Source organism: Lipomyces japonicus (assembly GCF_038497905.1).
Source record: "Lipomyces japonicus strain CBS 7319 unplaced genomic scaffold V1514scaffold_28, whole genome shotgun sequence".
In the NCBI taxonomy this organism is placed as follows: domain Eukaryota; kingdom Fungi; phylum Ascomycota; class Lipomycetes; order Lipomycetales; family Lipomycetaceae; genus Lipomyces; species Lipomyces japonicus.
Window position 1 is genome coordinate 1 of NW_027117840.1, and position 14,855 is coordinate 14,855.

General features: G+C 40.3%; 5 protein-coding genes across 5 annotated transcripts; 2 read left to right on the forward strand and 3 right to left on the reverse strand.

Moving 5' to 3' along the window:
- Nucleotides 1-475: 475 nt before the first annotated feature.
- V1514DRAFT_368500 (uncharacterized protein) lies at nucleotides 476-1,342 on the reverse strand (the record flags this gene model as incomplete). Its single annotated transcript, XM_066929906.1, has 1 exon — nucleotides 476-1,342. The coding sequence occupies one exon, from the start codon at nucleotides 1,340-1,342 to the stop codon at nucleotides 476-478; it is 867 nt and encodes a 288-aa protein (XP_066782460.1).
- A 5,398-nt stretch (nucleotides 1,343-6,740) lies between these two features.
- Nucleotides 6,741-9,376, reverse strand: V1514DRAFT_320859 (coatomer WD associated region-domain-containing protein; the record flags this gene model as incomplete). Its single annotated transcript, XM_066926027.1, has 5 exons — nucleotides 6,741-7,569; nucleotides 7,624-9,085; nucleotides 9,136-9,157; nucleotides 9,213-9,275; nucleotides 9,359-9,376. 5 exons carry the CDS (start codon nucleotides 9,374-9,376, stop codon nucleotides 6,741-6,743), a joined length of 2,394 nt encoding a protein of 797 aa, XP_066782461.1.
- A 227-nt stretch (nucleotides 9,377-9,603) lies between these two features.
- Nucleotides 9,604-11,355, forward strand: V1514DRAFT_333282 (DNA polymerase III, clamp loader complex, gamma/delta/delta subunit). Its single transcript, XM_066928012.1, has 2 exons — nucleotides 9,604-10,119; nucleotides 10,177-11,355. The coding sequence occupies exons 1-2, from the start codon at nucleotides 9,738-9,740 to the stop codon at nucleotides 11,277-11,279; spliced, it is 1,485 nt and encodes a 494-aa protein (XP_066782462.1). The 5' UTR covers nucleotides 9,604-9,737; the 3' UTR covers nucleotides 11,280-11,355.
- Nucleotides 11,356-11,377: 22 nt separating this feature from the next.
- Nucleotides 11,378-11,998, reverse strand: V1514DRAFT_343551 (peptidyl-tRNA hydrolase; the record flags this gene model as incomplete). Its single annotated transcript, XM_066929146.1, has 3 exons — nucleotides 11,378-11,716; nucleotides 11,771-11,864; nucleotides 11,916-11,998. 3 exons carry the CDS (start codon nucleotides 11,996-11,998, stop codon nucleotides 11,378-11,380), a joined length of 516 nt encoding a protein of 171 aa, XP_066782463.1.
- Nucleotides 11,999-14,170: 2,172 nt separating this feature from the next.
- V1514DRAFT_343552 (uncharacterized protein) lies at nucleotides 14,171-14,479 on the forward strand (the record flags this gene model as incomplete). Its single annotated transcript, XM_066929147.1, has 1 exon — nucleotides 14,171-14,479. The coding sequence occupies one exon, from the start codon at nucleotides 14,171-14,173 to the stop codon at nucleotides 14,477-14,479; it is 309 nt and encodes a 102-aa protein (XP_066782464.1).
- Between the last annotated feature and the right edge of the window lie 376 nt (nucleotides 14,480-14,855).

The window sequence follows — 14,855 nt, forward strand, 5'->3', positions numbered from 1 at the left end:
CGTACACGTATGAACGAAGCTCGGGTGAAAATGTGAAGGTTTCAGAAACACAAAAAACATGAGAAACAGAACGTTGAAAAAACAAGAACCAATCTCCCGCTCGTCCAGGCGACCGCCAGCTTCTGGACATTAGAGCCTTGAAAGACAAGACTCATTAGATAGTTGCGCGTTGATTCGGTTCTTCACCGGGAGGATCGAGCACAGGTGGTAATGTCGCGTTGATGCGACTAGCTTATGAGGACTGGCCGAGGCCCGACGGCAAGGCGAGGCTGATGCAGGCGGTGGGCCAGGTGGCGGAGTCCGAGACGCTTGGCGTTTGGAAACGGTAGAGCGGCCCCGAGTCGGACTGCGAGCGGATGTAGCAGGAGTCGTGTCAGGAGGAAGTTGCACTGGAAGCTTTCGCGTGGGGCGAGGGATCTTCACCGGGGAAGGGTCCCGCGCAGTGGGGAGTGTGACCGAAGGAAGTGCGGTCTGGTCAAGTGGGGTTCCCGGTTCTGATGTTGCAGAGCAACCCTCGGTCGGCGTTGGAGAGTCGCCAATGACGGTGGGCCGATGATGTTGAGGTGGTGCGAGCAGCACTTTCGGCTGTTGATGTCTCACCTGGGGTTGGTGAAGGACTCGATGTGCGAGGCCGACTGGGGCACCGTTTTGAGTGGTGTCGCCGAGACGCACAATGAGAGTACTGAGGCGCAACGGTACAGTTCTGACGAGCATGTAGCGGGGAGTGGCTGAAATAGAAGCCCCCGATGTTGGTCTTGGGATCAAAGCGAACCGGAATGGTCGTGAGAACGCCTTTATGTGTGATCGTCAAGGCGTGAGGCATAGGCTTGCGGACATCAGCAAGCCTGACAACGAGACGGTATTTGCCGTTGTGAACGAGAGGGTAGCGAGGATTAATATCACGCTGTAATTCGACGATTTCCCCGAAGGGAGCGACGGAAAGGCCGAAAGTAGCCAGAGCGACCTCAGGAGTGAGAAAGAGTGGGACGTCTCGCAGGAGGACTTGGAGACGGGCCATCTCAGCCGTAATGGCCAGCCGACAAGCTGTCAGCGAACGGTTGAGCGACTCGACAGCGAGAGGGGTCGCGAGAACGGTACGGACATCGTCCGCAGATTGAAGTTCCATGACTACATTGCGATTCGAGTCAGGGCAAACGTAAAATTGAACTGGAATTTTGAATTCCGAGAAAGAGTTGGCAATGGATTCGGCCGATAATTCTGCCGGAATATTGTCGTAAATGATTGTTTCAGAATGGCGTGCACCTCCTTCCGCGACAGCGGTGCGCCCTTCAGGGCGCATGTCTCCGATGGATGCAAATGGAGGGCTCTTGGCTAGACCCATGACATACTCCCAGGCAGCAGCATCCTCACCACCTGCAGGTGGCAGTAGACCCCGCCTACGAGGCCTCCTTTACGTGCTCGCATGACGGACACGATAATATATGAAAACCTCCCTCTGGAAGTGTCTGATGAGACACTTATCCAACCCTTTTTCGAAACCTTCTCCTTCGGTTGTAATTTTTACCCCCTCACTTCGGGTGGCCACCGCCTGATCACATGTGGAGAGCTGTCAGAAACGAAAGAAATTGCTATTTTCATGTTATTCAAACTGCAAAAACATTGTCATGGCAGAATTTTCTTGACAATGCAAAAGGCAAAGATATTTTTAAAGCATTCAAGTATACAAAATCATTTAAAATAGAGCCCACGCCAATGCTACACTTTGAAGGACAGGTAGGGAATACATTTGAGGAAAAGGCAAATATTTATCGGCAAGCTATGTTTCCTCCACCACCAGCAATTCAGACAGCAAGCCAATCGTACCAAATAGTGGCCAGAGCTTACCATGGAAGAAATAACACTGCCATCATGCAGTCTGATCCCAAAAAAGCTCCAGGTCCAGATCAAATTCCATTTCTTGTTGTACAAGCAGCATTCAAGGCAGTTCCAAACATCTTCTTTTGGCTTTACCGCACACTTATTCACAGTGGATAACCCCAAGATATGGAGAATGGCAACAGGAGTGGTATTACGCAAGCCCAATAAATCAGATTACTCACACCCCAAAGCATATAGGCCAATATCTCTCCTCAATTGCCCCTGGTAAGGTTTCAGAAAAAATTATGGCAAGAAGACTAGCCTATTTGGGTGAAAAAAGGAGCCTATTACATGATTTTCAAATGGGAGGAAGACCACAAAGATCAGCTGCTGATGCTGCATTAGTATTAACTCATGAAGCGCAAGCTGTCAGAGCAGCAAAACTACTAACCAGTGTTTTATTTATAGATGTAAAAGGTGCATTTGATACTGTATCTAAAGATAGCTTGATAGTCACTTTAAAGCAGCACAGAGCACCTGATGCAGTCATAAATTAGGTGCACAACCTTCTTAGTGAAAGACTGTTGGGTCTCACTTTTGATGGACACAGAGAAGAAATGAAGCTTATTGAGACAATAATTCCTCAAGGATCACCAGTTTCCTCTATATTATTTCTCATGTATGTCAAACCATTGTTTGATATATTGGAACAGACCCACAAAGGCATTATCTGTCCAAGATATATTGATGATGTAGCACTGGTTGCAGTTGGAAAAGATGAGTCCTGAAACATCAGAGAATTAACTGAAGCCATGATGACAGCCACCAAGTGGGGTGAACAGAATGGGGTGAAATTTGATGATGCCAAAAGTGAACTTATTCACTTCAATGGAAAGCAAAACCCAGAAAATAAGCCAATACAATTGCCAAGTGGCACTATCATTCAGCCAAAGGAAAGCCTCAGATGGCTTAGTATTATATTGGACAGAAAACTACAGTTCAAACTTCATGTTCAGTCAAAAGCTGCTGCTGGCTTACATGCTTTTCAAGCACTGCTGGGACTTGGTAACACTCAATATGGATTATCCTTCACAGCAATGAGACAGTTGTACCTTAGTTGTGTTGCCTCCATTATTGATTTTGGAGCAGAGGTCTGGTTTCATGGTCAAGTGGAGTTGACCAAAAAGCTCCAGCAAGTGCAAAACAAAGCACTCAGACAAATCTTGGGAGCTTTCAAAACTACACCTATTGCTGCAATGCAATCAGAAGCCGCCATTCCACCAGTGACTGTCAGGCTTCAAAATAAGGTGAGAAAATATGCTGTAAAAATACTAACTATGCATTCCAGTCATCCAGTGAGAACTAGATGCTTAAATCTGCCCCCAGGTGATGAATCAGTCAGAGAACCTTCTTCCAAGCATTGTCCATGGTATGAAGAATCAAAACCAGGTTTTTAAATATGAGACTCAAATAGACAACATATTGGCAAGTATTCGACAGTTAATTCAACCACAAGATAGTTAGTTGTAAACACTATGATTCTCAACTATATGCTCCTTGGAATACTTCTGTGATTTCTACATATATATTCCAAATGGAGATAGAGATGAAATAGTCAAGCAACATAATGCAGATACTCACTATAATTTTAGGTCACTACATATATATACTGATGGGTTTAAATACCCAGACACTGGCTACACTGGATGCAGCTTTACTGTTTACAACATGGGACAAGAGATTGCATCCAAGGCCTATGCATTAGTCAAAGAAATAGAAGCATGGGATGCAGAGTTGTTTGGACTGACCAAGGCTTGTTCATGGGTAAAACAATGGTGCCAAACTAATGACATTACCGAAATATTTATTTATACAGACAGCCAGTCTACCATACAAAGATTGAATACTGTCAATGGAGTCTATGAACAAGCTTTGCATAATGAAATTATGACAAATATAGCTTCAATAATGTCTCTGGTAGACACAATTCAAGTTGTTTGGATCCCAGCACATGCAGATATTGTGGGCAATGATAGAGCTGATGCTATAGCGAAAGAAGCAGCCAAAGTGCAAACAAGAAGTATATACAAATCGTTCAAGTATTTGGAAGCTCAGTGCTACAAAATGCTTATGGGTGATTGGAAACAAAGATTCCAATCAACAGAGACTTACTTGGGAACACCTCACACCAAATTAGAGCCAATTTTCCGTGACTCTAAGAGACGGATCACAAGTATTATAGTCCAACTGAGAACTGGCCATGGTTATTTTAATAGTTATATATGCAGAATTCCGCAAGAACCACCACTTTCTGCTACGTGCTGGTGTGGTGAAGGTGAACAGAATCCTCAGCACATTTTACTGGAGTGCCCTCTGCTTGCAGAAGCACGAAACAATGTATTTGCTGAGACCAATTTTACAGAACCACCGACTATCAAACACCTACTTTGGACCAATCAATGCCTTAAGGCAACGGCAAAGTTAATTTTTAATACACATCTAGGCTCCAAGTCATGGCGAATTAAAAAAGGAGAATCTACCTCTCATGAGGAAAGTCAAAAAATGTGGATACAGCATCTACACAATAATAAAGTAGGATTTGGAGAGTTGTGGGAGCAGGAGATGGAGACTGAAAAACAGGAATGAGAAGAGAAGGAAGAAGAGGAGGAAGAAGAAGCGAAAGAAGAGGAGATGAAAATTATTAAGAGAAAGGTCAGCCAAATCAACATTCAACTTGTGGTTTTATCATAAGAAGGATTGTAATATTTTGTTTTGTCTACTGTGGGTATTTGTTTTCGCCTTCATGGAAGGTTTCCCCATCTCATTACCCAAATGGGCACAGCTGGTTTCAAGATTGATGTACCAACCACACAGTACACCATAATTGAATAGTTTTATGTGTACTTAAAATAAGGAATAATAATAATAATAATAAGATCTTGAAAGGGTATTATCTGAGTTATGCGTCAGCTCGCATATTGAGAATATTATGGATATACATTCATTTCTCAACTCGGTGGGTGAGACTTCTGAAGAACCTCCTGAGGATATAGAAGCTTTTATTCTCGCTCAATTTGAGCCTGAAAGTGAAGAGTCTGGTGAGGAAATGGAGGATAAACCTTGATTTCAAGTAAAATGGCTCATGAAGTCTACGAAATTTTGCAGTTGTTTGGTGAACAACAGAAAGATTCCAAAAGTGCTCTGTAATCATTGAAGCAGTTTGCGGAATTTATGAGACGCTGTAAAATGAGCCAGTATGACTTAAGAAGCTTTTTTGTCATAACTAATACACTTTGTTAAATTTAATGCATAAATACAAAACTGCATATACTGTTGGGTAACTTCCTATAGTAAGAACTCGATATAAGAAGCAAATATTTCTTCTACCAGATATATCTTACTATAGCGAGGGTTTACTGTACTCTGAACAACAATCAAATATATACCAAGATTAACACATAATGTACAACTAGAACACAATACAAATATAAATCCCCAAATAAACAAGATATATAAAGTAACTGCAATTTAACAACCTCAACCAAAAAAAGGAAAGACTTTCTCAGCGAGAGGCGACCGCGAGCTATATTTATATAAAGTAACATTTAAGGTTCGGGACGCAACAAGTGGAAAATATCATGTATACGTAACCCTGACCCCAAAGCAGGAAACGTGATCAGCAAGACGATTGATTTTCAAACTGTATCTCCTCATGCAAAACAAATTTAAAAAAAATTTAAAAATATTAAGTATAGCTAAAGATTGGGGCTACAAAGTTATGAACTTTTTTTTTGATATTGGTTTTTCCCAAATTACGAGCTGGAGTAAGGGCCGGCGGGAGCCCAAACACAGAATTTCTACACAACATAGAAAATGCCACAGTGGACCAAACAAAATATAAGATGGATAAAAAGATTTGCCGAGAAGAGCTCTACAATAATATACCAATAAATTTTAAATTCAAGGCTTTCATTTGAGCAGATAAATTAAATAAGAGTTTTTCTAACAGCATGCGGCTAAAAACCTTGATGCCTCTGGGTAGTTTCAGCTATCGCCTCAAAATAAACACGCAAAACGAGTATTCACATCATCACAAATGACTTCCAATTTAGTCCAGTCCGATTCTAAGATTGTTGGGTCAACCACATCTGCATCGTTCAGCTGATAGGCCACGGGACGCCACTCTAAATCTGCAAATAAAGTTTACGATGTCGAATTGAATTTGTTCAGGAATTTGTTTGGTCAAAAATTAATACAAAATGCCACGATATAACCAATCCCATTAATTCAAACTGTTCACCTTTCTTGTAATCTTTATAAATAAAATCAAAATAATAAAATTATAATTCATAGCAACGAATTCTACTTACTACTTACAAGGCAGGCAGATTCTATCAGAACAAAGCTTATACGAATCATCGATAGAAACTTAAACACATCCTTTTACGAATGAAAAGAAACAAAAAGTAAAAAGCTCAAACCGAAGCAAGATCATAGGAATACGGTGGAAAATAAATTTTATGGGCGACAAGCGACGACTTTGATTGGATTCTATAACGAATTTAGCAGCAGCGGCTAATAAATGGATTGAAAACGAAGACCCTTTGTGAATAAAAGCCACTTTTCAAATTTAGAAACGTTTAGTCATATTGCGGTGTTTAACAACTAGTTAGTTAACTACATAGATAAATTATGTAATTTTCATTTGTAGCACAAAAGTCTATTATTTTCAAAATAGATCAATTGTAGTACGATTAAACCAAATCATATTATTGTAGCAAGGCCGAGACATAAAAACATGCTCGTCATGTAATTAGATTTGATTAAGTTTTCAATTTAGATAAATCTTAAACATTCGCAACAACTTGAATAATTTAGATCAATAACATATATGAACATAAAACTCTACAAAATAAAATCAGCTATACTGATTCCACTTCTGATTCTGCATTTGCCGTATTATTATATTCTGTATTATCAGTTGTTTCCTTATCATCTGGTGCGTCAAGACTTTCTTCTGGACCCACCTCCCCTACATAGGTCGCCGAAAAGATTGCAGCTTCAGGTAATCTATTTGTTTTCTCGAGTATTTGAACAAGCTCTGGAGTACTTCCAATAGCCCAGAGAGCAGCAAATGCAACATTATTAATACCAGAGCTCAGGGCATCTTTAGCCAACTTTTGAAGACCTTTTTCATTGTTGGTACTAGTATATATGAGCAAAAGTGAGCCATAATCAGAAACTGCAGTAAAACAAGCCTCTGCAAGTTGTACATTCCATGCTGTCAATGCAGCATCTCCTAATACCTTCAATTTATGATCAGACAAATCTTTCTTGGCAATCTGCTCAGCAGCGTTAAGATCTCCAAGGGAAAGCGCAAGATCGAACTTGTGATCATTATCCGTTGTGACTTCTAATGCCAATTCTTTATATCCCTGGACTTCTAAAAACCTTGCAATCCGGGGCTTTTCAATTAAAGGAATCTGTTCCAACAATAAAGATGCTTGTTCCATGTCACCACGAAGAACTACAGTCTGATATTCTAAAACAGAAAGAGATACAGCATATGAAATCACATTAGAATCTTTATCTGCCAAGTAAACTCGACTATCTCTAGGAATGTATCCAAGGAGGTACATTGGTTGATCAAAATGGCTAACCGTATAAGTCTGTTCACCTACAAGATAGTTTAATCTGTTGGTCGACGTTGTATAAATAAAGCAATCACCAACCCATTTGCCGGCACGAACACTAAATTGTCAGCCTGAAAAAAAAAAAAAAACCAGAAATAAAATGGCAACTTACTTTTCATTTATATCAGTAACTACTTCAAAAGCTTCTTCCACGCCTTCATCATCATCAATTTGACCTTCCTGAACTGCAGAAATATAGGCATTCCTAGAAAACTTTAAAACATAAAAAGAATCATCACACGCTAATGTGACAAATTCGCCTGTATCTGACCAGTAAATTTCATTTGGGATTACATCAATTCGTCGAACTAAGACGCCACTTTCCCAGTCGTATAAACCAACCCAATCACTGCCCTTGACACCAAGAAGAGTTCCCCCAAAAATACCTTCGGCATTATATGAAAACTGAATGTGGCCAGGTGACAGTTCTTTAAAATTCTTGTAAACCTTGATCAAAGTTGAGCTTTCCAAAATCGCATATGTACTACTATCTTGAGCCCAAACGAACTGAAGACCAGGGCCAAACGATTTATTGCGCCATGCTAACGCAGTAAAAATAATATATTCACCATCACCACATACAGCAACAAACCTTCCGTTCGCAGAATGAATAAGCTGAGTGGGATAGATCTCAACAGAACCAAGATCCTTTTGTGGCAAAGATATGATTTCCCCATCTTTCAAACTTTCGCCACCCTTTATAACACTACTTTGAACTTCAGAATGTTTAGTCCATACAACTTTACCACTGGAGTCCATGGAAATAGCTGGTTCTTCTCTTCCCATTTTCATTACGATCGTGCCCTCATCAAAGCCAACAGCGATCGCATTGTTACCCTTTCTATATCCTACACACCAAGCCCTTTCAAGCCCATAGTTTAGGGTTTGTTCCAATTTATACGTATTAGCATTCCAAATCTTAACAGTTGCATCTTCTGAACCAGAAATGATGATAGGAAGTTCAGGATGAAATACTGCAAACGATACATTTGAATTATGGCCCTCAAGCGTGGCAATGCAGCTTTTAGTCTGATAATCCCAAATTTTGATCGTTCTATCATCCGATGTTGTAATAATATAGGGCTTATCGGCCAAAGGATAGTAATCAACAAAGTTAACACCTTTGATTTCATGAGCATCCATAGTGAAGTTTGGTGTTGAAGACCCAAGGGACCAAATTTTCACAGTCCTGTCAAGACATGCCGATGCAAATGTGTTCGTATCCTTGGGATTAAAAGCTAATGACATTACATAATGATTATGTCCCTCAAATACTTGAATACATCTCCAATCTTTATCCCAGTTCCATAGCTTAATTGTCATGTCATCACTCGCTGTCAACAAAAAACTCTGAGTAGGATGAACAGCAATAGCACGTATATAATCAGGATGGGCTTCAAATTGAGCTACCTTTTCCGACGTATTGTAGTTATACACACGAATTTGAAAATCATCACTTCCCACGACAAACCAATTTTTGCGAGCAATAAACCGGCCAGCTCTAACGGGAACTTCAGTGACATCAAAAGTTTTCACGATAGATAACGTTTCGTATGACCAAATGTGAACATTTCCTGTAGCCAAGTTAGGTCAGCTTATAAGCCAAATGCAAAATTCTGCTTACCGCTATACAATGTAGCCAAAATCTGTATCTCCTGTAAGTATTTGATACAAAAATTTAATACAAATTAATTGACTAACCCATGGCTCAGTTGGATGGAAATCTATTCCCTTAACCCTGTCGGATCTAGCAAGTAGTTGACGCTGTAACAAGAAAACGTTAACTTGTGTAAACCAAAAAAAAAAATTCTTTAATCAAAATAAATTAAAGTGGCAATTTATCTTACTTTGACATCTAATCGCATTTCGAACAAAAGAAAAGTGCTTAACGAATATAGCTATCTGAGCAAACAGAATTTGTTTCTAGTGAAAGACTATAGGCGTGCAACAAAGCTCAACGCCCCAAGCAGCCAAACACAGAATTCATACTGTTTTTAGAGTTATGGCATAACACAGAATTTAAACTACATATAATAATCACGTGACCTAATGACTACCTGATATTGCATCCATATTTATCTCCTTTGAATTAATTTTATGTATACTAGATGATTATTATTCGATATGAAGACTTTGGATTTGGCCAATTTAATCTTCGGTTATAATTAAATTGGGCTATAAACCCTTTTTATTTATCGTATTTTTTTTTTTTTTTAGGTTCTGAAAATGGCGTCAGACTTCGTCGAATGCCCTCTATGCAGTCAAAGAGTATCATACGATGAAATAAATCAACACATTGATAATAAATGTAAGGTTGCAGATGTGAATTCAAACAACTTTGACGCAGCTGGACTATCTACGAAAATAAATAGTAATTTTCAAATTGCTCCACTATTTGAATCCAAAAGAAACCCGATTATTGATGTGAATGCCCACAATTTTACTGTGGAGCCACAGAATGGAAGCAATCAGATATCAAAAAGAAGAAAAATTAAAGAGCCTGAACCTCCATTGGCTGAACAAGCGCGGCCAAAAACTTTGGACGATTTCGTAGGGCAGAAACATTTGTTGTCAAAAGAAGATGGTATACTTCGAAAATTTATGGAGAGTAAGTTTCATGATGTTGTAACTGTTATATTACTTTTTCTTACTGTTTTAATTTCAGAAGAGATGTGTCCATCAATGATTTTGTGGGGACCTTCTGGAGTTGGTAAAACAACATTAGCGCGTTTGATCGCACAGAAAACAAAATCTCACTTTGATGAATTGTCGGCAACGTCTGCTTCAGTTAATGACTGCAAAAGGATATTTCAAGAATCTCGAAATTTTTTACGCTTAACTGGAAAAAAAACAATTCTTTTTTTGGATGAAATTCATAGGTTTAACAAAGCTCAGCAGGACATTTTCCTGCATAGTGTGGAGAAAGGTGAAATAATTTTAATAGGGGCAACTACAGAAAATCCATCATTTAAGGTCAACGCGGCACTGTTATCAAGATGCCGAGTTTTTGTTTTACAGAAACTTCTTCTAGATGAGGTATTTACTATATTGCGACGTATATCGCAAAATTTAAATGACGAATGTCTTCGGTACCTTGCAGGTTTGTCGGACGGCGACGGCAGAGTAGCAATTAATCTACTTGAGCTAGTACTTGAATCTGGTGTAGATACTATGGAAAGTATTAAAGTGTCATTGCAGCGAACACACTTATTGTACGATCGATTGGGTGATTCACATTATGATACTATATCGGCTTTTCATAAGTCGGTAAGAGGATCGGATGCAGATGCAGCTTTGTTTTATTTAGCACGTATGCTTGAAGCCGGAGAATCACCATTATATGTTGCTAGGAGAATGATACGAATTGCATCGGAAGACATTGGTCTTGCAGATGACAGCTGCCTGCCGTTTGCAGTTGCAACTTACACAGCTGCAGAAAAGATTGGTATGCCGGAGGCCAATGTGACTCTCGCTCATTGTGCGATAAAGCTAGCGAATGCACCAAAATCTGTTAAGGTATATAGGGCCTATAATGCTGCAGCGAAAGTTTTAAAAGAAAACGCAGTTGCAGCAACGTCGAATATTCCGCTTCATCTACGCAATGCACCCACCACCCTGATGAAACATCTTGGTCACGGTCAGATGTATAAATATAACCCAGATTATTTAGGCGGACAAGTAAATCAAGATTATTTACCAGTTGAATTGCAGGACAGGAAGTTTATTGGAGATCTTGACCTTGGGTTAAAGGTTGACCATGATCTTTAAAAATCTTTAGTCAAACAGTACTTTCATACAGATAATAGTATAGTAAATAAATAGTAAAGAGTGTATATGGTACAAATTATGGGCATATGAATGCGTATCTAGTATAATTTAAGATTTCCGGTTATCTGATCTAATAAAGGTTTTGGCGCTGGCCCAAGTCCTAGGACTGTAGCAGAATTGGCAGCAATCTGCGTTCGGCCAGCATCATGAATCAGACATGATGTGATGTTAAGACTTTCGGCTTGAGCCTGTAGTAAAAGCAATGAGTCTTCCGTTTTAGTTTGAACAGTAATCTTAGGCTGTCCAAATCGTAGCCACTGAAGCAAACTTGGGTTGTTTTTGTGCGCAACTTTCCTGTAGCAGCCCACAGCGGCATGGCAGCATTGTGCTGCGGCTTTACCTTTAGTCATTCCAAGATCAGTTCTAACAACAAGAATCTACAACCGTAAGTAAAAGTATTGCAATGATAAGTTAAGGCAAATGACACATACCATCTTGTACTCTGTCATGGACTGAGAAAATTCCTCATCTTCGTCGCTATCTGAAACGTCAACATCCACCTTGAGTTCATTCGACCTACTAGTACTAATCATAGGTTATAATGAATGAAAAAAACACTGCAATTAGAATACAAACTCTGCTGTAAATGATATACCGTGCAAAACTAAAGCACATGAAACTACTCCGAGTGCAAAAGAAACCAACGCTGACAACGCCATCGTACATTATATGTACTCTGTGATGTTAAATATGTTTGAACAGGGGCACGCGGCGTGTACAACTGCTGTGTTTAGGGCATGTATAATAACGTATACACAACGTGGTGCTCGTATTCCCTATTTATATATTTGGTAAGTATACATAACGAAAGCAACTAAAGGTGACAGAATTCTTTACACGGTGGTTTCTGTATAGAGAGAGAGGTAAGAACGAATTTTTGCTGGTAGGATTGGACATGATATATGCGATATTATTATTATTCCTTATTTAAAGTACACATAAATGAAACTATTCAGTTATGGTGTCCTGAAAGCCGTGGCCATTTGGGTTATGAAATGGGGAAATCATTCATGAAGGCAAAAACCCATATCCACAGTATACAAAACAAAATATCACAGTTCTTCTTACAATAAAACCACATGTTGAATGTAAATTTGGCTGACTTTTTTCTTAAGGCGAATACATATTCATATTCATAGTCATATAACTAGTCAAATACGATTACTATTTGACGAATGAAACTTTACGAGTAACTTATACGAATAACTTAGAGAATTTGATTATTTACAATTACATATATATATAATGATTATGGAGAGAGCCATAATCGGACTGATGAAACTTAGAAACATCAAGTTTTTGAGCCGCATACCGTTAGGAAAACTCTTATTTATTTTCTCTGCTTAAATCAAACCATCGCATTTAAAACTTATTGGCATATTATTGTAGAGCTCTTCTCGACAAATCTTTTCATTCCTTTTACATTTTATTTGGTCCACTGTGGCCTTTTCTATCTGTGTTTGGGCTCCCACCGGCCCTTACTCCAGCTCGTGATTTGGGAAAATCAACATCAAAATAAAAAAGTTCATAACTTTGTAGCCCCAATCTTTAACTATACTCTACTATTTTTAAATTTTTTTTTAAATTCGTTTTGCATGAGGAGACACGATTTAAAAATCACTCTTCTTGCTGATCACGTGGGTTTCCTGTCTTGGGGTTGTGATCACGTGCACGACCGGGTGTGTCGCGTTTGTTTGTTTGTGCATGCTATCTACATACTCTGCAGCCGTTGATGCTAACTTGTGTGCAAGTATGCCGCCGCCTAACAAGCGTATACGTCATTCTATTGTCGCGCGACGTGCTTGCTCGTTGAGGCTCGTGTCTATGTTTTTTTGGTTGTGCTGGTTTGTTAACTTTACAGGCCAGCGACGCGTCTGGGTCGGCGGGTGGTTCCTAGATTAGCTTTACAAGAACTGAGTGTTAATGGTGTATATTGTTTTTGGTGATATTGGCAAAACATTCGTCATCATGCGACTCTTGGAGACGCTGACTGCCATGGCCGATGATCGCTTCTGAGATGCGGGTCTACCAGCGTCGCTGCCTTCACTATTCGCGGCTACACGCTTTGCAATCTGTCAAGGGTAACCTCGGATATTTCTCTCCGGCGACCTTAGATGCTCTGTAGCCCAGATATTTCGGCGTGCGCTATTTGGTTATCGACGAGAAATTTATCGTCTCGCGAGACATTTTCGCCCCAGTCGACTCGCGCTTGCGCCATATCTTCCCGGAGAATAGAGATAAAGAGTTCGGCGGGGTGAACATTTTGTTGTGCGGTGATTTCTATCAGCTTGCCCCCGTCCGTGGCCCGTCTTTGTTCACTTCCAGATCAACAAATGAGTGGAACGTCGCTGGTCGCCGTCTCTATCTGTTATTCTCCCAGGCCGTCGCTTGACCCAAATCGCGCGTCAGTCCGGCTCCAACAATGACGCCTTCCGTGAAGTCCTTGCCAAGTTACGCGTGTCTGACCTTCATATCGACAGTTGGAGATTACTCACAATCGCGTCTGTTACAACTTGAGCGCTAATGAGCTCGCTTCTTTCGACAACGCTCTACACGTTTATGCGTCAAACTTAAATGTCGGCGAGTGGAACACCGCTTCTCTCACAAAGCTTGGCAGTCCTGTGCGCCTTATCGACGCCCTGCACGGTGGCAGAGGTGCTCGCGATGCATCCATCGATGACGCCGACAATCTCGCTCCCAAACTCTAACTTGCCCTTGGTGCCAGGGTCACGCTCACTAAAAACCTCTGGACCGAGAACAGTTTGGTCAACGGTTTTCTCGGTACTATTCGTGATATTACATGGCCGTCTGATGCCGATCTGGTTGAAGATATGCTGTCCGTCGTCGTCGAATTCGACGGCTACCAGGGGACCTTCCTTAATATCGCCTCCCTTCCTTCGTATGTGCCTGTCTTCCCCGTCCGTCACAGGTTAAAGAAGGGCACCGTCGGCTGCAGTCGTATTCAGTTCACCTTAAAATCGGCATGCACAATCACGGTTCACAAAAGTCAAGGCATGACTTTACCAAAAATCGTCCTCGACATCGCCGTCAAGGATTTTGCCTTTGGCCTCACCTACTTCGCCATCTCCCACAGCAGGCCACAGCAGGCCATAGCTGGAAATATTTGCATGTTTGCTTAAAATAAAGGATATTAATAATAATAGTCGCCATCTCTCGCTGCAAATCCCTTGACGGCATCATGTTCAAAACGCCCCTAACTTTGATCGCTTTACTAGTTACTCCCGGGATTTCAACGACATCAACTTTGACAATGCCATCAGATCCGCTCAGCTCATTTAATTCTTTTTCCGATTTGTTTTAATGAGGTAGTATTGGTTGCTACGCCTGTTTGGATCATTTTGTCTGACTTTGAGGCAGTTGGAGTTTTGATTTAATAAGAGTTCTATATTTAACTTTTATATAATAAGAATAATATATATTAAACACAAATAGTATATCTCTTGTGTAATAATGTGAAGACAGCTGTTAAACATTTTTCTATTTCCATGTCTATCT

Excerpts from the sequence above, each read along its gene's own strand:
- V1514DRAFT_333282 (XM_066928012.1), top strand. The coding sequence starts at position 9,738 with ATGGCGTCAGACTTCGTCGAATGCCCTCTATGCAGTCAAAGAGTATCA. Across the intron at positions 10,120-10,176 it reads ACTTCGAAAATTTATGGAGA|AAGAGATGTGTCCATCAATG; the intron begins GTAAGTTTCATG and ends TTTTAATTTCAG.